Source organism: Neomonachus schauinslandi, chromosome 11 (assembly GCF_002201575.2).
Source record: "Neomonachus schauinslandi chromosome 11, ASM220157v2, whole genome shotgun sequence".
Lineage (NCBI taxonomy): Eukaryota > Metazoa > Chordata > Mammalia > Carnivora > Phocidae > Neomonachus > Neomonachus schauinslandi.
The window spans coordinates 103,745,691-103,770,153 of NC_058413.1; the positions used below are offsets into that span (position 1 = coordinate 103,745,691).

Genomic DNA, 24,463 nt, shown 5'->3' on the forward strand with positions numbered 1-24,463 from the left:
GCTGTGAATTGTGTAAAACTGTTGAATCACAGACCTGTACCTCTGAAACATATAATGTATTATTTGTTTCAGAGGTACAGGTCTGTGATTCAACAGTTTTACACAGTTCACAGTGCTCACCATAGCACATACCCTCCCCAGTGTCTATCACCCAGCCACCCCATCCCTCCCACCCCCCACCACTCCAGCAACCCTCAGTTTGTTTCCTGAGATTAAGAATTCCTCATATCATTGAGATCATATGATACATGTCTTTCTCTGATTGACTTATTTCGCTCAGCATAATACCCTCCAATTCCATCCACGTCGTTGCAAATGGCAAGATTTCATTCCTTTTGATGGCTGCATAAAATTCCTGTGTGTGTGTGTCTGTATGTATGTATATATGTATATATATATATATATATATATATCTTCTTTATCCATTCATCTGTCAGTGGACATCTTGGCTCTTTCCACAGTTTGGCTATTGTGGACATTGCTGCTATAAACATCAGGGTGCACGTAACCCCTTCAGATCACTACATTTGTATCTTTGGGGTAAGTACCCAGTAGTGCAATTGCTGGTTCGTAGGGTAGCTCTATTTTCAATTTTTTGAGGAACCTCCATACTGTTTTCCAGAGTGTCCGCACCAGCTTGCATTCCCACCAGCAGTGTAGGAGGGTTCCCCTTTCTCCGCGTCCCCGCCAACATCTGTCATTTCCTGACTTGTTAATTTTTGCCATTCTGACTGGTGTGAGGTGGTATCTCACTGAGGCTTTGATTTGGATTTCCCTGATGCCGAGCGATGTTGAGCACTTTTTCATGTGTCTGTTGGCCATTTGGATGTCTTCTTTGGAGAAATGTCTGTTCATGTCTTCTGCCCATTTCTTGATGGGATTATTTGTTCTTTGGGGATTGAGTTTGATAAGTTCTTTATAGATTTTGGATACTAGCCCTTTATCTGATATGTCATTCGCAAATATCTTCCATTCTGTTGGTTGTCTTTTGGTTTTGTTGACTGTTTCTTTTGCTGTGCAAAAGCTTTTTATCTTGATGAAGTCCCAATAGTTCATTTTTGCCCTTGCTTCCCTTGCCTTTGGCAATATTTCTAGGAAGAAGTTGCTGTTGCTGACGTCGAAGAGGTTGCCGTCTGTGTTCTCCTTTAGGATTTTGATGGACTCCTGTCTCACATTTAGGTCTTTCTTCATTCTGAGTCTATTTTTGTGTGTGGTGTAAGGAAAGGGTCCAGTTTCATTCTTCTGCATGTGGCTATCCAATTTTCCCAACACTGTTTGTTGAAGAGACTGTCTTCTCCATTGGACATTCTTTTCTGCTTTGTCAAAGATTAGGTGATCATAGAGTTGAGGGTCCATTTGTGGGCTCTCTATTCTGTTCCATTGATCTATGTGTCTGTTTTTGTGACAGTACCGTACTGTCTTGATGATGACAGCTTTGTAATAGAGCTGGAAGTCCAGAATTGTGATGCCACCAGCTTTGCTTTTCTTTTTCAACATTCCTCTGGCTATGCGGGGTCTTTTCTGGTTCCATACAAATTTTAGGGTTATTTGTTCCATTTCTTTGAAAAAAGTGGATGGTATTTTGATAGGGATTGCATTAAATGTGTCGATTGCTCTAGGTAGCATTGACATCTTCACAATATTTGTTCTTCCAGTCCATGAGCATGGAACGTTTTTCCATTTCTTTGTGTCTTCCTCAGTTTCTTTCATGGGTATTTTATAGTTTTCTGAGTACAGATTCTTTGCCTCTTTGGTTAGATTTATTCCTAGGTATCTTATGGATTTGGGTGCAATTGTAAATGGGATCGACTCCTTCATTTCTCTTTCTTCTGTCTTGTTGTTGGTGTATAGGAATGCCACTGATTTCTGTGCACTGATTTTATATCCTGCCACTTGACTGAATTCCTGTATGAGTTCTAGCAGTTTTGGGGTGGAGTCTTTTGGGTTTTCCACATAAAGTATCATATCATCTGCAAAGAGTGAGAGTTTGACTTCGTTGCCGATTTGGATGCCTTTTATTTCTTTTTGTTGTCTGATTGGTGTGGCTGGGACTTCTAGTACCATGTTGAATAGCAGTGGTGATAGTGGACATCCCTGCCGCGTTCCTGACCTTAGGGGGAAAGCTCTCAGTTTTTCCCCATTGAGAATGATATTTGCTGTAGGTTTTTCATAGATGGCTTTTATGATACTGAGGTATGTACCCTCTATCCCTATACTCTGAAAAGTTTTGATTCAAGAAAGGATGCTGTACTTTGTCTAATGTTTTTTCTGCATCTGTTGAGAGGATCATATGGTTCTTGTTCTTTCTTTTATTAATGTATTATATCACATTGATTGATTTGTGTATTCTGAACCAACGTTGCAACCCAGGAATAAATCCCACTTGGTCGTGGTGAATAATCCTTTTAATGTACTGTTGGATCCTGTTGGCTAGTATTTTGGTGAGAATTTTTGCAACCATGTTCTTCAGGGATATTGGTCTGTAATTCTCCTTTTTGATGGGGTCTTTGTCTGGTTTTGGGATCAAGGTAATGGTGGCCTCATAGAACGAGTTTGGAAGTTTTCCTTCCATTTCTATTTTTGGAACAGTTTCAGGATAATAGGTATTAAATCTTCTTGAAATGTTTGGTAGAATTCCCCTGGGAAGCCGTCTGGCCCTGGGCTTTTGTTTTTTGGGAGATTTTTGATGACTGCTTCAATTTCCTTAGTGGTGATACGTCTGTTCAGGTTTTCTATTTCTTCCTGGTTCGGTTTTGGTAGTTGATACATCTCTTAGGAATGCATCCATTTCTTTCAGATTATCTAATTTGCTGGCATATACTTGCTCATAATATGTTCTTATAATTGTTTGTATTTCTTTGGTGTTGCTTGTGATCTCTCCTCTTTCATTCATGATTTTACTTATTTGGGTCCTTTCTCTTTTCTTTTTGGTAAGTCTGGCCAGGGGTTTATCAATCTTATTAATTCTTTCAAAGAACCATCTCCTAGTTTCATTGATCTGTTCTACTGTTCATTTGGTTTCTGTTTCATTGATTTCTGCTCTGATCTTTATTATTTCTCTTCTCCTGCTGGGTTTAGGTTTTTTTTGCTGTTCTTTCTCCAGCTCTTTAGGTGTAGGGTTAGGCTGTGTATTTGAGACCTTTCTTGTTTCCTGAGAAAGGCTTGTATTGCTATATACTTTCCTCTTAGGACTGCCTTTGGTGCATCCCAAAGATTTTGAACAGTTGTGTTTTAGTTTTCATTTGTTTCCATGAATTTTTTAAATTCTTCTTTAATTTCCTGGTTGACCCATTCATTTTTTAGTTAACCTCCATGTATTTGAGTTCTTTCCGACTTTCCTCTTGTGATTGAGTTCTAGTTTCAAAGCATTGTGGTCTGAAAATACGCAGGGAATAATCCCAGTCTTTTGGTACCAGTTGAGACCTGATTTGTGACCTACGATGTGATCTATTCTGGATAATGTTCCATGGACACTAGAGAAGAATGTGTATTCTGTTGCTTTGGGATGGAATGTTCTGAATATGTCTGTGAAGTCCATTTGTTCCAGTGTGTCATTTATAAAGTCTTAATTTCCTTGTTGATCTTTTGCTTAGATGATCTGTCCATTTCATTGAGGGGGGGTGTTATAGTCCCCTACTATTATTGTATTGTTGTTGTGTTTCTTTGCTTTTGATATTAATTGGCTTATATAATTGGCTGCTCCCATGTTAGGGGCATAGATATTTACAATTGTTAGATCTTGTTGGGTAGACCCTTTAAGTAGGATATAGTGTCCTTCCTCATCTCTTAGTATAGTCTTTGGTTTAAAATCTAATTTGTCTGATATGAGGATTGCCACCCCAGCTTTCTTTTGGTGTCCATTAGCATGGTAAATGGTTTTCCACCCCCTCACTTTCAATCTGGAGGTGTCTTTGGGTCTAAAATGATCTCTTGCAGACAGCCTATTGATGGGTCTTATTTTTTTATCCAATCTGATAGCCTGTGTCTTTTGATTGGGGCATTTAGCCCATTTACATTCAGTCCATTTCAACTATTGAAAGATATGAATTTAGTGCCATTATATTGCCTGTAAGGTGACTGTTACTGTATATTGTCCCTGTTCCTTTCTGGTCTTTGTTGCTTTTAGGCTCTCTCTTTGCTTAGAGGACCCCTTTCAATATTTCTTTAGGGCTGGTTTTGTGTTTGCAAATTCCTTTAGTTTTTGTTTGTCCTGGAAGCTTTTTTCCTCTCCTTCTATTTTCAGTGACAGCCTAGCTGGATGTAGTATTCTTGGCTGCATATTTTTCTCATTTAGTGCTCTGACTATATCCTGCCAGTCCTTTCTGGCCTGCCAGGTCTCTGTGGATAGGTCTGTTGCCAGTCTAATGTTTCTACCATTGTAGGTTACAGATCTCTTGTCCCGAGCTGCTTTCAGGATTTTCTCTTTGTCTCTGAGACGCATAAGTTTTACTGTTAGATGCTGGGGTGTTGACCTATTTTTATTGATTTTTAGGGGGGTTCTCTGTGCCTCCTGGATTTTGATGCCTGTTTCCTTCCCCAGATAAGAGAAGTTCTCTGCTATAATTTGCTCCAATATACCTTCTGCTCCCCCCCTCTTTCTTCTTCTGGGATCCCAATTATTCTAATATTGTTTCATTTTATGGTATCGCTTATCTCTCAAATTCTGCCCTTGTGATCCAGTAGTTGTTTATCTCTCTTTTTCTCAGCGTCTTTATTCTCCATCACTTGGTTTTCTTTATCACTAATTCTCTCTTCTGCCTCATTTATCCTAGCAGTTAGAGCCTCCATTTTTTATTGCACTTCATTAATAGCCTTTTTGATTTCGACTTGGTTAGATTTTAGTTCTTTTATTTCTCCAGAAAGGGTTTCTCTGATACATCTTTATAATCGTCATTCTGAACTCTAGTTCCGACATCTTACTAATGTCCATACTGATTAGGTCCCTGGCAGTCGGTACTGCCTCTCGTTCTTTTTTTTGAGGTGATTTTTTCTGTCTTGTCATTTTGTCCAGAGGAGAATAGATGAATGAGAGAACAAATGCTAACAGGGTAACAACGACCACAGAAAAATATAAACAAATCAGAAGAGACCTGAAACTGGAGGAAAAGAAAGGGAAAGAAAGAAAAAAGGAAAAAGATTAAAAAAAAAAAGAATATGGTCAAATATGATCAGGCTGGTGCAGTGATCAGTGCCACACACTAGATTTTGGGCATATTTTGGTCTGTTAGAAGAAACTGCCTCCCAAAATTTTAAAGAAAGAAAAGCTTATATATGTACAAAAATAAGGGTAAATATGATGAAGGGATGGAATATGACTGTAAAGACGAAAATTATAAAACATTTTATAAAAGAAATTGATAAGTTGGTTGAAAAAAGGAAGAAGCGAAATTGAAAAAAAAAAAAAGAATGTGATCAGGCACGAGAGTAGAACAAAGCCATACACTAGAGATTTAGGGTATATTTTGGTCTGTTAGAAGAAACTGTATCCCAAAATTTTCAAGAGAGAACAACTTATATGTATACCAAAAATAAGGTTAACTACTATGAAGGGATAGAATATGACTCTAAAAATGAAAAATAAAAAATTTTTTTTCAAAAGGGATTGATAAGATGTTCATGAAAAAGGGAAAAAGAAAAATTCAAGAAAAAAAAGAAACAAAGAAAATTTAAAAAATTAACTTTGAAAGAGTAAAGAATCATGGGGAAAAAGCCATGGATTCTATGTGCAGCATTCCCCTAGCGCTGGAGTTCTGCCATTCTCATCGATGGGTAAAGTTGGTCTTGGCTGACTTTTCTCGCTGATCTTCTGTGGGAGGGGCCTGTTGCCGTGGTTCCCAAATGTCTTTGCCGGAGGCGGAATTGCCCCACCCTTGCCTGGTCCGGGCTAAGTAATCTGCTCGGGTTTGCTCTCGGGAGCTTTTGTTCCCTGCAAGCTTTCCGTTCGGCTTTGGAGGACGAGAGTGAGAATGGTGGCCTCCCAATCTCCGCCCCGGAGGAGCCGAGAACTTGGGGCCCCGCTCCTTAGTGAGCCCCTAGAGAAAAGCAGTCAGTCACTCCCGTCTCCCTGGTCTCCGGCCACACTCCGTGCTGACCCGGCCTGTGACTGCGTGTTTCTATCTCTGGCACCCGACCCTGGGTGGAGTCTCCAAACCCAGCAGATCCCTCCGGTGCCGCTCCTCCCGGGGGAGGAAGGGGAGTCTCCCCGGATCTGCCGCTTTTGGGTCCCTGCTGGAGGAGCAGTGGCCCGACTGTGCTGCGGATCACGGTTTATGACAACCCAGAGCTGAGAGCCTGCGCCTGGGCTCCGCCTCTGCAGCCGGCTTCCCTGCTCTGATACCTGGGAGCTCTGCCGCACTCAGGCACTCCCGGTCTTTCTTTGACCCCGAGGGTCCTGAGACCACACTGTCCCAGCGAGGGTTCCACCCCCCACTTAGCCCCTGGAGGGACGTCCCTCGGCGGAGCAGACTTTTAAAAGTTCCGATTTTGTGCTCCGTGGTTCTATCACTTGCCAGAAGCGGCCGACGGAGGCCCCTCCCCCGCCGTCTATCCTCCCGAATATCGCCTCGGATTCACTTCTCCGCACGTCCTACCTTCCAGAAAGTGGTCGCTTTTCTGATGAGAGAGTTGTTGCTCTTCTTTTCTTCGATCTCCTGTTGAGTTTGTAGGTGTTCAGAATGGTTTGATCCCTATCCAGCCGAATTCCTGAGAGGAGACGAAATCCAGGTCTCCTACTCCTCCGCCATCTTGCTCCTCTTTCTTATTTCATAGCACAGAAGGAATTTTTATTATGAGAGAAGAAGCAGTGTTTTTATTTTATTTTTTTTATTTGTATGCTTATTTAGATGAATGGTACAGCCATGAGTTTTGTGTGTTTTATTTTATATATTAATCAACCAGTTGGGAAGAAGAACAGTTTGATAAGTTAGCTTGATGTCCCAGTTTTAGAAGTCAGATTCTAAAATGAATAGTGTTTAGGTGTGACAATATCCAGTGTTACATACATTTCATCTTTATAGCCAGATAGCCACATACAATTTTTACATTATTTTATCAAGAATTTAAAATTTAACCAGAGTCAGTTTTCTTCCTACCCCTCTCCAAGACTCACAAGTTTTAACTGCAGTTAACTAAATTAATTCTGACCAAGAACAACACAATTAAGAGTGGAAAGAAGTGTGTATGTTACAGTTAGCTTTCAAACCTCATGACATAAAGATTTTTACTTTTTCCTCCTTTCTGGAGTATATAGAAAGGGAGAATCATTCTTTGTAGGACATTATACTCTCTTAATAGGTGACATTCTTATGTCTTCTGTCACAAAATATCCTTGTTTTTAAGCAAGAGTTGTCAGACTAATGTTTAAAATTAGTACTTTTAAGCTTATTTAAAGATTTTTGGCTTTGTGCTGATATTTACCTTTCTCATTCAGCTCACCAAATAAGAGAACAACTTTATGATCTGTACACTTAAAGATTAAAATTGATGTCATTCATCTCCAAATATTTACTTATCTTCATGCCTGAAGAATGCTTATGTACCAGTAACTCAAAAGTTTTAGTTCAGAATTTAGTTCATAATTCATATGATTCGCATCAAAATTCCTGTTTTGACTCTGTATTGTTTTCAATCTTAATGTCTTGGGTTTACTTATCTGATATTTAGTTTAAGTGATACGTTATGTAAGTTTTGAAGTGTATTGTTTTATAGAGTTTTGAAACAGATGGCAGGTTCTTTAGGTCAAAACTTTGGAGATAGTATATTTTTAAAACTAAAGATGTACTTCTAGCTTTATGACGTAAGTTGAATCACAAAGAATTTTCCTTCAAGTTTTTTAATTGTGTTGTACTTAAGAATATTTATTAGGCTTTTGCCAAGTTAAAAACAAAGTATATGTTCATTTGCAGATACGCTAATTTTAGATTAGATTCTTTGTTACCATTTTGGTTTCTCTTGATAATGAGAATAGTTAGAATTAACTGTTGTTTGGGGGTGGCGTACATATATTTGACAGAACTAGAAGAACAGACTCGAAAAGCTCTGGAACTGGACCAGGAACGAAAGCGAGCAAAGGAAGAAGCAGAAAGGCTTGAAAAGGAACGTCGAGCTGCTGAAGAAGCCAAGTCTGCTATCGCAAAACAAGCTGCCGACCAGATGAAGAATCAGGAACAACTGGTCAGGAACCTGTCTTAGTTCTGTCTCAGAGAAGAAGAAAAATTTAGATAAAAGCATGAAGCAAACCTTGTAAAACTATATTAGATCTTCTGGAAAGCAAACCAAAGATACAAGTAATCCAATAACAAAGTGTGGAAATAAACCTAAAAATTTTATTTCTGCCTAAAAAAAAAAAAAAAAAAACCTAAAAATAATAAAATATCAGTGGAGTCTATTGCTAACAGAAGATTTCTGATTCACTTAAACTTTGCATTAGCCACTAGTGTATTTTACTTCAGATAAATTGACAAGATCTTCTAATTCCTTCTTAAAAGATAAATGTAGGCCATAATTTATTGGGTGTTTGTTTAGTGGACTTGCAGATATTGAGTAGGCATGACATTTAAAAGATCCTGGAATTAAATATGGGTTCAGACATTTACTTGATATGTGTCCTTGGGTCTTTCTGAGCCCCAGGTTCTTCCCTTTGAAAAAAAGGAATAAAGGCACCAAATAGGATTGTTGGGGAATCCAGTTAGATTATTTGACGGCATACTTTTTAAACTATAAAGCATTATATAAAATGCAGTTTTTTTTCCTTTGTAGGATTTAGCAAGTACTTTATTGATTAAAGTTAAAAAATAGCGCCTGAGTTCCACATTTTAAGTTCCTGCTACTGAAACAGGAAGAACTGCCTATCTATAATAAAACTCCTTTCATTTTGTCTTCTTACTAGTTCATTAGACCTACTATAAATAAGATATTTATGATCTTAAATGCTACCTTCTTAAAAATGAAAGACTAAGAGAGTCATGTAAAACAGCCCAAACATGTACATTAAAGCTTTGTTGACAGAATATTTTTGAAAATTTTTTTTAGTATTGGTAATTATATTCTTTCTTTTAGGCAGCAGAACTTGCTGAATTCACTGCCAAGATTGCACTTCTAGAAGAAGCCAAGAAGAAAAAGGAAGAGGAAGCTACTGAGTGGCAACACAAGGTGATCATTTGTTTCTCCACTCAGTATCATTTAATGGATATCTATTTTTGTACCTAGCAGTATGCTGAGTTTGTAGAGCTAAATATAAGATACTGTCACAGTTTAGAGGGACAAGATACCTGTGTGTACGAATGGGTGTGTATTGTAGTAATTACTAATCTGTTGACGCAACCTAAGTACAGAAGAGGTGATTAATTTCTGTGGGAATGAGGCAGGTTTTGGGGAAACCCTTGTAAGTTTAAGTTGGATCTTGAATAATAAAGTCAGTTTTGGGGTAGAAAAGATTGAGAGTGGTTAGAGACTGAAAAGGTCGTCATTCCAGACAGAAGGAACTGAACGAGTATAGGAAGTTTGAAAGTACATGGCAGACTTGAAGAACAACTAGTAAGTAAGCAAAGCTTTAGAGTATAGGTTCAGAAATCTTGAGAGATGTGGCTGGGAAGTTACAGAGGAAATTAAGTTGTGAAGGGCTTTAAATAAATTGCAAGATGATAGGGAGTGTCTGTAGACATTGCGCTTTCAAGATTTTGAAACGGGCGCCTGGGTGGCTCAGTCGTTAAGCGTCTGCCTTCGGCTCAGGTCATGATCCCAGGTTCCTGGGATCGAGTCCCACATCCGGCTCCCTGCTCTGCAGGAAGCCTGCTTCTCCCTCTCCCACTCCCCCTGCTTGTGTTCCCTCTCTTGCTGTGTCTCTCTCTGTCAAATAAATAAAATCTTTAAAAAAAAAAAGATTTTGAAACAGGATTATAATATGATCAGTAGGGCTTTATAAAAATGACTTAGCAATCAATGTAGAGGATGGATTGGTCTAATGGGATTACCTGAGAATGAAGAGGAACTGGGATTATTAAGAGACATCTTGTGGTAGACTCAAAAGGGCATGGCAACCAAATAATGGGTATGAAGAAGTCAAATTAGAGGGATGCAATGAAGATGACACATACTGAGATTTTGTTTTTTAAGATTTTGTTAGAGAGCGTGAGTGAGAGAGAGCACAAGCCTGGGGAAGAGGGGCAGAAGGAGAGGGACAAGCTGACTCCCTGCTGAGCAGGGAGCCTGACATGGGGCTCGACCCCAGGACCTTGGGATCATGACTTGAGCCAAAGGCAGACACTTAACTGACTGAGCCACCTAGGCACCCCATACTGAGATTTCTGATATAAGTTCCCCACTAGATGAAGCCACTACTGTCTGAAAGAGTACACAAGTGAAAAATCAGAGTTTAATTCAAACTTTAAATAAACGTTAACTCTTCAATGCAACTATGATAATTTGACGTTCCTGCAATGAATGTGAATACAGTTTTCTTTCACTCTTACTTAAATTTTCTTTGTAGCAGTTTAAACTTCATAGGGAAATTTTGATATATTTAGAATTATGTATATGTGTGTATATATAACTCTCAAAACAGTACAACTCTGTTAACCCATTGCACTACTTTCTTTATTAGAATTTCAGAGACACATAAACTTTTAAAAATAACACCACAGAGGCAAATCCTGTGAATTATAGAAATGAGGAAGTGTCACAAAAGAAAAATCACATTCCTACAAGCCAGGATCACTGTTGTATTAACACCTTAGTGCAGATCCTTCTAGGATCTTTTCCTGTTTGCATATGTGTATGATATACATTTATATGTTCAGAATGAGGTCATACTATACATACTCTTCCATTTTAGTCACTTTTCATCTCATCTATATTAGACTGTATTTGTAAAATTTTAAAATTCAGATATAATTGAAGTATAACATATTAATTTCAGGTGAATGACTTCATTGTTTGATACTTGTATATATTGTGAAATGAGTTAACACCCATCACCAAATATAATGACAAATTTTTTTTCTTGTCATGAAGACTTTTAAGATTTACTCTCTTAGCAGCTTTCAACTTTCAAATATACTATGCACTATTATTAACTGTAGTCTCCATGCTATTTGTACATTACATCCCCATGACTTATTTATCTTACAGCTGGGAGTTTGTACCTTTTTTTTTTTTTAGATTTTATTTATTTATTTGAGATAGAGAGCAAGCACGAGTGGGGGAAGGGTAGAGAATCTCTAGCCGACTCCCCATTGTGTGCGGAGCGCAACATGGGGCTTGATCCTAGGACCACGAGATCATGACTTGAGCCGAAGTCAGACACTTAACCGACTGAGCCATCCAGGCACCCTGGGAGTTGGTACTTTTTAAGCCCTTCTCCCATTTGCCCACTCCCCACCCTCCCTGCCATCCCCCACTTCTGATAACAAGGAATTTGTTGTCTGTATCCATGAGCTCTGTTTAATTTTTTTACATTAACATATAAACATATGGTATTTGTCTCTGATTTATTTCACTTTGCATAATACCATCAAGTTCCATCTATGTAGACACAGATAGCAAGATTTTCTTTTTTATGGCTGAATAATATTCATGTGTATGTGTACACCACACTTTCTTGACCCATTCATTCATCGATGGATGCTTAGGTTCGTATCTTGGCTATTGTAAAGAAGGCTGCAGTGAAACATGATTGTATATATCTTTTTAAGTTATGTTTTCATTTTTGGGGGATAAATACCTAGAAGTGGAATTGCTAGGTAATAATGGTAGTTCTATTTTTAATTTTTTGAAGAACCTCTGTAGTGTTTTCCATAGTGGTTGCACCAATTTACATACTCAATAATAGTGGACGCAGGTTCCCTTATCTCCATAACCTTGACAACGCTTGCTATTTCTTATCTTTTTGATAATAGCCATTTTGAGCCATTTTGAGGTGGTAGCTCATTGTGGTTTTGATTTACATTTCCGTGTTTATTAGTGATGTTGAGCACCTGTTTCATGTACCTGTTGGCCATCTGTATATCTTCTATGGAAAAATATCCATTCAGATCCTCTGCCCATTTTTTAATCAGATTGTTTTTTAACTGTTAAGTTATATGAGTTCCTTATATATTTGGATTTGTAAATATTTTCTCCCATTCAGTAGGTTGACTTTTCTTATTTTTGGTGGTTTCCTTTGCTGTGCAGAAGCTTTTTAGTTTGATGTAGTCCCACTTATTTTTGCTTTTTAACTTTACTTTTGGTGTCAAATCCAAAAAATCATTGCCAAGACCAATGTCAGGTAGCTTGCTCTATATGTTTTCTTTTAGGAGTATGATTTTAGGTCTTAGGTTCAAATCTGTGATCATTTTGGGTTGATAATTTTGTATGGTGTAAGATAGTGGTCTAGTTTTCATTCTTATGTATATGGCTGTCCAGTTTTCCCAACACCCAGTTATTGAAGGGACTGTCCTTTCCCCATTGCATATTCTTGGCTGCTTCATTGTAAATTAATTGATTATATTTGTGTGATTTATTCCTGGGCAGAATGTATTCAGAATTGACCCAAAATCTTCTATAGCTAATTTGCCAGGCCAATGTCCTTTGGACTTTGCATTGCATATGTTTGCTCTAAGTCTCTTTTAAAGTAGGACAGGTCTTTTTATGATACTGAATTATTGGAAGGACCTGGAGATTGTCCCTTCTCCTTTGGTTGCTTCCTCATGGTGTTATTCAGCTTGTCCTTTAACAATATTTCCTGTAAACTGGAAAATAGACGTAAAAACTTGAAGGAGTCGGGGCACCTGGGTGGCTCAATCAGTTAAGCGTCTGCCTTCGGCTCAGGTCATGATCCCAGAGTCCTGGGATCGAGCTCCGCATGGGGCTCCCTGCTGAGCAGGGAGCCTGCTTCTCCCTCTCCCTCTGCCTGCAGCTCCCTCTGCTTGTGCTCTCTCTTTTTCTCTCTGTCAAATAAATAAGTAAAATCTTTAAAAAATTAAAAATAATAATAAAATAAAAACTTGAAGGATTCAAGTTAAAAAGTTTTGTTTGTTTTTTTTTTTTTAAAGATTTTATTCATTTGAGAGAGAGGATGAGAGGAGAGAGAGAGCACATGAGAGGGGGGACGGTCAGAGGGAGAAGCAGACTCCCTGCTGGGCAGGGAGCCCGATGCGGGACTCAATCCCGGGACTCCAGGATCATGACCTGAGCCGAAGGCAGTGGCTTAACCAACTGAGCCACCCAGGCGCCCAAGTTAAAAAGTTTTTGGCTATGATGCCTCATAGGTGAGACCACCATATAATTTATCACCCAAATTAGAATATATATATATTTTTTACCATTTTATTTTTTTTTAATTTTATTATGTTAATCACCATACATTACATCATTAGCTTTTGATGTAGTGTTCCATGATTCATTGTGTGCGTGTAACACTCAGTGCTCCATTCAATACGAGCCCTCTTTAATACCCATCACCAGGCTAACCCATCCCCCTACCCCCCTCCCCTCTACAACCCTCAGTTTGTTTCTCAGAGTCCATACTCTCTCATGGTTCGTCTCCCCCTCCGATTTCCCCCCCTTCATTTTTCCCTTCCTACTATCTTCTTTTTTTTTTTTTAACATATAATGTATTATTTGTTTCAGAGGTAAAGGTCTGTGATTCAACAGTCCTACACAATTCACAGCGCTCACCATAGCATGTACCCTTCCCAATGTCTTATCACCCAGCCACCCCATCCCTCCCACCCCCCCACCACTCCCACCCCCCACCACTCCAGCAACCCTCAGTTTGTTTCCTGAGATTAAGAATTCCTCATATCAGTGAGATCATATGATACATGTCTTTCTCTGATTGACTTATTTCGCTCAGCATAATACCCTCCAGTTCCATTCACATCATTGCAAATGGCAAGATTTCATTCCTTTTGATAGCTGCATAATATTCCTCTGTGTGTGTGTGTGTGTGTGTGTGTGTGTGTGTGTGTGTGTGTGTGTGTGAGAGAGAGAGAGAGAGAGAGGCACATCTTCTTTTATTTACTTCTTTTTTTTTTTTTTAAGATTTTATTTATTTGACAGAGACACAGCGAGAGAGAGGGAACACAGCAGGGGGAGTGGGAGAGGGAGAAGCAGGCTTCCCACTGAGCAGGGAGCCCAGTGCGGGGCTCGATCCCAGGACCCTTGGGATCATGACCTGAGCCAAAGGCAGACGCTTAACGACTGAGCCACCCAGGCGCCCCCTCACCACATCATCTTTATCCATTCATCTGTCAGTGGATATCTTGGCTCTTTCCATAGTTTGGCTATTGTGAACATTGCTGCTATAAACATCGGGGTGCACGTACCCCTTCGGATCACTACATTTGTATCTTTGGGGTAAATACCCAGTAGTGCAAATTGCTGGTTCATAGGGTAGCTCTATTTTCAATTTTTTGAGGAACCTCCATACTGCTTTCTAGAGTGGTCGCACCAGCTTGCATTCCCACCAACAGTGTAGGAGGGTTCCCCTTTCTCCACATCCCCGCCAACATCTGTCATTTCCTGACTTGTTAATTTTAGCCATTCTGACTGGTGTGAGGTGGTCTCTCATTGAGGTTTTGATTTGGATTTCCATGATGCCGAGCGATGTTGAGCACTTTTTCATGTGTCTGTTGGCCATTTGGATGTCTTCTTTGGAAAAATGTCTGTTCATGTCTTCTGCCCATTTCTTGATTGGATCATTTGTTCTTTGGGTGTTGAGTTTGATAAGTTCTTTATAGATTTTGGATACTAGCCACACACAAAAATAGACTGAAACGGTTGAAAGACCTAAATGTGAGACAGGAGTCCATCAAAATCCTAAAGGAGAACACAGGCAGCAACCTCTTCAACCTCAGCCACAGCAACTTCTTCCTAGAAACATCGCCAAAGGCAAGGGAAGCAAGGGCAAAAATGAACTATTGGGACTTCATCAAGATAAAAAGCTTTTGCACAGCAAAAGAAACAGTCAACGAAACCAAAAGACAACCGACAGAATGGGAGAAGATATTTGCAAAGGACATATCAGATAAAGGGCTAGAATATATTTTAGAGTGAAAGGTATTATTATTAATAATTATACCAGGGCAACAGTGTAAAGCAGGACTTTTCTAGGCAAACGAACACAATATAGCACCCAAGCAGTTGGTGATGTTGGATACTTCCTGTTGTATTATCTCAGAAAACATTTACTATCTGGTTAACCTACCATTAGTGATTTTAATTGATCACTGGATTAGAGTAATGATGGTCTGATTCCTCCATTGACTAGTGACATGCTCCCCCTTGTGGCTAAAATGTGATCTCTTAGATGTGGCATTCTTTGGCATTTTACTAATATCATTTCTCATCAACCCATTTGTATAACAATTTTAGCAATATTTGATCATTCTTGCCAGAATTAACAATTTTATTAGGTTTTGCAAAGTGATGTATTTTAATTCTTCCACTCCTACTTGCTGGCATTCCTTATAAAAACAGAGCTTTCATCAGTAAGGCTTGTTTTCATTACCCTGAAATACAGTTTCTTTTGGGAAGGAAGGATAACTTGATTCTTTTAATTACCAATTTTCAAAGGAAGTTGCTGATAAACTTATTTTTAATGTTCAGGCTTTTGCAGCCCAGGAAGATTTGGAAAAGACCAAAGAAGAACTAAAAACTGTGATGTCTGCCCCCCCTCCACCTCCACCACCACCAGTCGTTCCTCCAACAGAAAATGAACACGATGAGCATGATGAGAATAATGCTGAAGCTAGCGCTGAATTATCAAATGATGGGGTGATGAACCACCGAAGTGAAGAGGAACGTGTAACAGAAACTCAAAAAAATGAGCGTGTTAAGAAGCAACTCCAGGTATTTAAAATTTGCGGTTGTGTGCACATTTATAATACAGTTAGCATTTCCCCCATTTATTAAGACAAACTTATTTAAAAGAACATTTGATTTTTTGTATTTATATATATATGTATATTTATAGATATATTTATTATGTTCAATTAGCCAACATATAGTACATCATTAGTTTTTGATGTAGTGTTCAGCAATTCATCAGTTGCGTGTAACACCCAATGCTTATCACATCACGTGCCCTCCTCAATACCCATCACCCGGTTACTCCATCCCTCCATCCCCCTCCCTTCAGCAACCCTCAGTTTGTTTCCTGGAGTCCAGAGTCTCTCATGGTTTGTCTCCCTCTCTGATTTCTTCCCATTCAGTTTTCCCTCCCTTCCCCTGTGGTTCTCTGCACTATTCCTTACATTCCACATATGAATGAAACCATATGATAATTGTCTTTCTCTGCTTGACTTATTTCACTTAGCATAATCCCCTCCAGTTCCATCCATGTCAGTGCAAATGGTGGGTATTCATCCTTTCTGATGGCTGAGTAATACTCCATTGTATATATGGACCACAGCTTCTTTATCCATTCATCTGTTGAAGGGCACCTAGGCTCTTTCCACAGTTTGGTTGTTGTGGACATTGCTGCTATGAACATTGGGGTGCAGGTGCCCCTTCTTTTCACTACGTCTGTATCTTTGGGGTAAAGTAGTACAATTGCTGGGCCGTAGGGTAGCTCTATTTTTAACATCTGGAGGAACCTCCATACCGTTTTCCAGAGTGGCTGCACCAGTTTGCTTTCCCACCAACAGTGTAAGAGGGTTCTCCTTTCTCTGCATCCTCACCAACATTTGTTGTTTCCTGTCTTACTAATTTTTGCCATTCTAACTGATGTAAGGTTAGGTATCTCATTGTGGTTTTGATTTGTATTTCCCTGATGGCTAGTGGTGGTGAACATTTTTTCATGTGTCTGTTAGTCATTTGTATGTCTTCTTTGGAGAAGTGTCTGTTCATGTCTTCTGCCCATTTATTGACTGGATTATTTGTTTTTTGGGTATTGAGTATGAGAAGTTCTTTTTTTTTTTTAAGATTTTATTATTTATTTGACAGACAGAGAGGGAACACAAGCAGGGGGAGTAAGAGAGAGAGAAGCAGGCTTCCCGCCGAGCAGGGAGCCCGATGTGGGACTCGATCCCAGGACCCTGGGATCATGACCTGAGCTGAAGGCAGACGCTTAACGACTGAGCCACCCAGGCACCCCGAGAAGTTCTTTATAGAAGAACATTTGATTTTTTTTTTTTTTTTTTTAAGCCTTTACCAGTAGCTGGCCTTGTGGTTGGTTTGTGAGTGCTTGGCCTACAGCCACCTTGTTTCATTTCTTCCATTGTAGCAAATGTTTGTTAGCTTTCCGCGATTAAGCCTTAAGTGGTAAGTTAATCTTTAATTATAGCTTGACTCAACATTAAAAGGTAGGAAGTATTTTAATGTTATCTTTAAAAGACAAATTTAGTTTTTAACTAGTGAAGTCTACATTTAAAACGATAGATTTCCTGTATGACATTACTTAATCTGAATTATTCACATTTTATAATGGCAAAAGGTCAGTTTATTAAAAGCACATAATTAGATCAAAATAGGAAATTTTAACTTTATTAGATCTTTTTTCCAGGTAAGTTCTCTAATTTTTTAATTGGTGAAATCTTCAAATATTAATAAAAAAGTGATGGGAGAGTTTTAATAAATACATTAAGACTGGAGAAAGTTTCTCTTGTGGCATAGATTTTAGATCTTAAAATAGCATTCTGTAATGTCTCCATTGAACGTTTTTTTGTTAAGTCATTTCAAGTATTGTATGAGAAAATTAAGGAAATGTAGCATAATACACAAAATCATCATGGTTGATGAGTGTAGAAGTGAAAGACAATGGGGGTATTCCTCCCTCACCACTACCTCTACTTTGACTACAAGTAAAACAGAGTTACACACTTTAAAGAAAAAGATGCGACAATGGGAATTTTAATATACGAAAATGTAAGATTTGTGGTGTATTTTTGTCTTTAAACCTTTTTCATAAACTTTTTAAAATCTGCGAAAAAAATAATAGTCATTTTTTTCTATTTTTAAATATAGGCACTAAGTTCAGAATTAGCCCAAGCCAGAGATGAAACCAAGAAAACGCAAAATGATGTTCTTCACGCTGAGAATGTTAAAGCGGGCCGTGATAAGTACAAGACTCTGCGGCAGATTCGACAAGGCAACACCAAGCAGCGGATTGATGAGTTTGAAGCCATGTGAGAGCTGTTATTTTGCATACATGTTCTTCATAAGCTGAACCACCAACAGAGAAAAGCAGGCCTTTGCAGATGTGATGGAACGCATCCCACCTTGCCAAAGCACTTACACCAGTTGACTGTGGTGGCTAAAGACGTACTTGAGGGGAGCTCTTCAGCATTAAGGCAGTGTGATGTCATGCTTGATTTTCTTTTCCTTTTGGGCCAGGGAGTGGAGGACAGCGTTCCATCGCCTCCTGTCACATTTTCAGTTTCCATTGTTTTTTTCTGTTGGAGATTAATACTAAGGATCATGTCTGACAAATGTGTATGTGTGATTTCAGCACTTTGTACAGTTCAAAGGATGATGGTGACTTAATGAGCGTTTAGCTAGAGTGCTGTGTTTTCTTTTGCCCCTTCCATATTCTGCGTGTATTTCCACATTCTGTCTCACTCATATTTCCTTGGCGTGCACTTCTCCTATCTTGCTGTGCTGATAGCCATGATTCTGCTATCAAACAGATCACTGGCTTGGTTAAAATGAGGGTAGACAGTCTTTGATAATTGTGTAGAAGACAGCCATGAATCATGAAAAGGATTAGAATATTTAATAGTGTATCATGCAGCTGGTGGTTAATGTTTTTAAGTCCCAATTTAATTATATTATTGGATATTTGATATTTGCTTACTTAATTACAGTCATCTTTGAGAGCTGAACTGATTGGTGTTTCATCTCCTGTCATCCTTTGGTTCACAAAGGTGTAGACAGCAGGTAGTAGTTAGCCGAGGAGAATTTATTGATGTAACACTACCTGCAAATAATAATTGTCTCTGGAAGATTAAAAAGTCCGTTCTTTCATAGACTGATTTAGACAGATGTTTAATTTTTAAAAAAATCATTTGTTGGTAATTTATTGTAATCATTTAAAAAGAAAACCCTGGATCTTTCTGGAAGGGCAGCATATGAAAACATGAGTCCCAAAGAGGGAACAGTATTACTACCTCACTACTACACCTGTGGTGACTGGTTGTTCCGACCCAGTGGAGTGTGTAAGCGCTGTGTTCTATAATACATACCAGAACTTTCAATCATGCAAGGAGTATTTTTGAGATTTCTTTTCCTTCAGAATATCTTAGAGTGCTAAATTTTTAACTGCCTTTTTGTTGAGCTTAGTTGTGGGACTCTGATTTATATTAAAATTGTAAGCTCTTGCTGGTATACTATCTTCCTGGAGGGGTGTTGTATGTCCGAGGGAGAGAGAGAGAGAGTGTGTGTGTGTGTGTGTGTGTGCATGCACGCGCGTGTGCGTGTGTGTGAGAGAGATTTGCCCTTGTAGCATATGAACGTCTCTACCTTCATTTCTTGATATAATTGTTACATAGTCATTTTAGCAGATTTGGTTCCTAAATCATTGTTTATTTTTTTCATTCTCTAACTAAAAATACTTAAATTTGGTTTGTTAATCCTATTTTAGAAATTATAATTTTAGGTTATATTGAGTTCAGTTATGTCTTAAGAAATCTTTCCAGTTTGAAAGATGTTCTAATATTCACCTGTTCTAATATTTTCTTCATTGTAAAACATCTAGACTTGGAGATAAGGAAAGCCTTGTTTTCTCTGTGTGGTTCAGCTCCTTTTCATTTGGTATTATGCACTCAAATTTACATTTATCTATTAAAATTGCCATTTTGTTAAGCATTTTTCATGCACAGTAGATTCAAGTTGTGTCTGAAAATATCTCTTGTGCTTTTTTGATTTTGCTGACTATAAAAGGATTAATCTGGGCAGACATATGAAAAGGAAAGGTTTCATTTAATATATTTTTTTGGACTTTGTAGGACAAAAGATAACTGGTTAATAACCTTGAAGTGACTGTTGTATGGTGGTTGTGCACATGCTTCAGAACACTGCGGAAGAGAATATTTCTCCTTGTAGCACATTAGAAGAATAGATGGTGAACTCTGCTTTTCATGCTTCAAAGCATAAGTGTTCACTTTTCCAAAGCATCAAAGCCATTGCCATAATAAGTGACAACTTGGACCTCCATTGGATTTTTATTAATTTTCTACATTTTGAATTGTGTGCACTACCATTGCTACATCAGTTTGATATCAGTGTTGAAAAACTACCAGTTATATTTGCTGTTTATAATCTATTTGTAGATTAGGATTAAAATGGATATAATCCATTTTTAAAGCTGTGTGAATTTTTCTAAACAGGAGCAACTATTTGCAATATGGGTTTTCATAGTGATTAAACCAGTTATAACTCTTATTAGCAGTTGAGAGCACATGTTCATATAGCAATGTAAAATATATTAATGAGTATTTGATAAATTCCAACCGGCTTTTACCATTAGCATAATTTTGTGTTGTACAATTAAGTTACAATTACATCTATAATTTTGGATAACATTCATTGGTTAACAATAAAGTGACAAAAGCTCATGCCTTCAAGGTCCACTGTTGTTATTTAACATGGAGTTTTTGTATATTTCTGAAAATTATAATCTTTATTAGACCCATGAATCATCGCATCTTAAAAATGAGAAATGGATAGGGAAAAATTTCAAAATCCTCATAGATTTATCTTACCCCCAAATTATACCTCTTTTGGTATGGAAGTAATAGTGATTGTTAAATTTTGTGAAAAATTAAATTGTTAACTTTCTTGATAACAGAAAATCATGTAGGATTTCTGGTCATTGCTTTAATTGTATATTGTTTATAGTTTCTTTTTCCTAAAGAAGATATAGTTTCATTGTCATTGATTAATCTTGCTATTAAAATACTAATGTTCTTTAAAGAACTATATACTAAGTGCATTTATTTAAATACGTATTTTTATTTTAAAGTGACATTACAGTGCAGTTACCATAAATCTAGAAGGTTATTGTCTTTTTAAAAGCTTCTTCCTGATTTTTAACATAGAGATTATTCTTCTTAAATAAGTCATAAATCTTCTAAAAGGAAAAGCTGGGTGTCTGCTCAGTTTATAGTAATACTTAACCTGTCACTTTGTTATTTTTTTCTCAAAGGCAGATAGTGATTTCTTTATTCCAATCCTTTCAGAAAAGAAAGGGCAATTTCATAGGATTGCTTTATATCTGATTAGAGTTTTTCTTTAAGAACTAGAATTACCACTGAAAACGTTATCTTAAACTATATTGGAACTCTCACTCCTGGTGATCATTAGGAAAGAATTTCAATATTAGTGTTAGGTTTAAAAATAAAAAATGCCCACTACTTCCTATCTCAATTTTTATTACCTTGTTGATTAGTGATGTTTGTAGAAATGAAGTTAAAAACTTTTTAGATCCAAAAGCATCCCATTCTATGTATGCATGAGATAGACAATTGGTCTTTTTAAAATCTAAAGCTATAAACTTATAAGCTTTAAGTTTAAGGAATTATAGCCTTTATCATTAATTTGCTGAACTGATTTAGTAAACCAAAATGTAGATATCCTTAAGGATAAGGGAAATCTTTTGAATCGGGAGCTATCCTGGTAGACCCCTTCCTCTTTTAAGTTTGTTCTAAATGAGTAGAACTTAACCATTTTCTTATTCTGCACTTCATTTTTGTAATTAGAAGATAATTAAATATAGTGGTTTATCATGTAAAAGGACAACATTCTAGTACATTTCAAAAGCTCAGTGGATTCTGCAGATGTTCTGATAACTTCATGAAACGTCAAGGCAATCCTCACATTCTACATGGTGGTGAGGAGACCTTGGCTCACATAGTGTTTCACATATTTATCACATTCTCATCCTTGACTTTTCCAATTAAAAAATCTTAACTCCCATTTTTTCCTAGTGGACCTACATCTTAATACATCCCTCTTTCAAGATTTTAAGAACTGCCATTTTCCTTCCAGAAAGATCCTGACTCCTTGCTTTGTTGCCTCAGTATTTTGACTTCCCTTAAACTCTGTGATACAAGAGTTATCTGATTTCAGATTACATATACTGCTTTAGGAGTTGGAGTATCTATCATTTAACCACAGAATTTTAAGGTTAAAAGTCATGACTGAGATAATTACCCAATGGCACATCTTTTAAATTCAGGTTTATGTTTGGCTCTGGAGTTTTACAGATTCTAATTTAAAGACCTTTATTTAGCCACTACGTTTTTATATGCTATACCCTAGGATATGGTAGCAAGATTAGAATGATGGTGACTCTTTGTTTTGGCCTATCTTAAAATGTGGAAGTTCAATACTAATTTATCTTACCTCTTAGATCAGTTGCATTAATCTGATAAAATACTAGATTTCTTTTACGATGGCAGCATCACTTTGTTGATTCATGTTATTTGTATGCCCAGATTCCTCCGTGCTTATATGAAGTCAGTTGCTTTCATCCATGTATTATTTTTATTACTTGGTTCCAATTGTTCACTTTTATTTAATGATCATTTAAAAAATTAAGCTTCACTTTGATATTTATGCATGTCATTTCGTTGACTCCTAAAAGTAGTTACACTGGTTTTCGTTGCTGTTGACTAAATCTAAAGAGCCAATGTCTGTCTTCCTAGTGATAATACGGCATCAGAATCTCTGAGATTGACCCTTGGAAAAGTTCCTTTTGATAAAACATGGATTTATTATGTGAAATTCTTTGCTATGTTATAACGTATGCTGTGCTATCCCTTTTAATTTTTTTCAAGTTAAAATGTCTTATGTGTTAGACCTAGAAATGCATGTATGTTTTAGACTTAGAAGGTAATACCTCCTCCCTCCCTTTCCTTTGGTTTATACTGAAAAGTCTATGTAATTCAAGTTGCTGCTAGCACTGGAATCCTATATACCATCACTCCATTTATGTAATTGTTTACTTTAAAATTTTAGCTATTTTGGATAAAAGGTAAAATTGTATGTTGACAGAAACTACAACATAAAGATGAGTAGAAGAAATTAACGAATAAGGGTGAGAATAAGAATACAGAGTAGAGTTTTTCAAGTTTGCTTATTATCTGATAAATTACTTAATTTTTATTGCATAGGTCAGATTTTAAACACTGTATTTAAAGATATCTTTTAAAAAGTGCCTAATTGCAAAAGTTTTTCTAACTTTATAGTAAAACTCATTTTATATCCTACTGACAAACCAGTCAAGCATAGGAATTCGTAATATTTGTATTAAATGTTGAGAAGTTTCATGGAGTCAGTTTTCATTTTAATCTTCATTTTTTTGTTAAAATATATATAACATAAAATTTACCATCTTAGCTATTTTCAAGTGTCCCATTTAATGACATTAACTACATTCATGTTGTACAGCTGTCGCCCCTATTCATCTCCAGAACTTTTTCATCATGCCGAACAGAATCTGTACCCTTAAAACACTCATTCCCATTCCTCTGTCTTCCTAGTCCCTGGTTACTATCACAATCCTACTTTCTCTGTCTCTGAATTTGACAACTTAGGTTACTCATAACGTTTGTCCTTTTGTGTCTGACTTCCTTCACTTAGCATAATGTTTTCAAGGCTTATCCATGTTATATGTATCAGAATTTCACTCTTTCTAAAGGCTGGATAATATCCCAGTGTATATATATATATGCCACATTTTTTTAAATCCGTCAGTCAGTGGATATTTAGATGGTTTCCACATTTTGAATTGTGAACAGTGCTGCTGTGTACACTGGTACACAAATATCTGTTCTAGCCCCAGTTTTCAGTTCTTTGGGGTACATATTCAGAAGTAGAATTGTTGAATCATGATCATCGTATGTTTAATTTTTTGAGAATTGCCATATTATCTGTGCAGCAACTACACCATATTACATTCCCATCAGCAAATGCACAAGGGTTCCAGTTTCTCCACGTCCTCACCAACAATTGTTATTTTTTGTTTTGGAGAATGGCCATCCTAGTGGGTGAAGTGGTATCTCCTTGCAATTTTGATCATTTCCCTATGATGCATTTCTCTGATACTGAACATCTTTTCATGTGCTTATTCACCAGATGTATACCTTCTTTGTGGAAGTGTTTGTGTTTTGTCTAGTTTTAAATTGAGTTGTTTGTTTTTGGTTGTTCTTGAGTTCTAGGAGTTCTTTATGCATTCTGGGTATTAATCCCTTGCCCGATAAAAGAATTGCAAATATTCTCTTCCATTCTGTGGGTTGTCTTTTCATGCTATTAGATAGTGTCCTTTGTTGCGCAAAAGCGTTTAATTTTAATGACGTCAACTTATATTTTCTTTTGTTGCCTGTGCCTTTAATGTTCATTGATTTTAAAGAGAAAAACATTTTTTGATGAAGGTATTACTGAAAAGAGGCAAGGCAGAGAATGATTTTGTACAGTGGTTAGAGTCTATAAAGAGTGGGTTGTCTTGACTGGGATAGGAAATGTGATTTCACTGTGCACAGAGAAC

General features: G+C 37.3%; 1 protein-coding gene across 2 annotated transcripts in view; it reads left to right on the top strand.

The window, feature by feature from the left end:
• The window catches only part of RDX (radixin), a 78,807-nt gene that overhangs the window by 36,841 nt on the left and 17,503 nt on the right, over nt 1–24,463 (top strand). The window contains exons 11-14 of one of the 2 annotated variants that reach the window (XM_044919756.1): nt 8,012–8,172; nt 9,058–9,150; nt 15,586–15,828; nt 17,944–18,104. In XM_044919756.1, coding sequence (XP_044775691.1) covers nt 8,012–8,172; nt 9,058–9,150; nt 15,586–15,828; nt 17,944–18,104 — 658 coding nt within the window. Of the gene's footprint in view, nt 1–8,011; nt 8,173–9,057; nt 9,151–15,585; nt 15,829–17,943; nt 20,779–24,463 lie in introns of those variants that run through there. The other variant, XM_021696572.2, reaches the window with a different exon arrangement.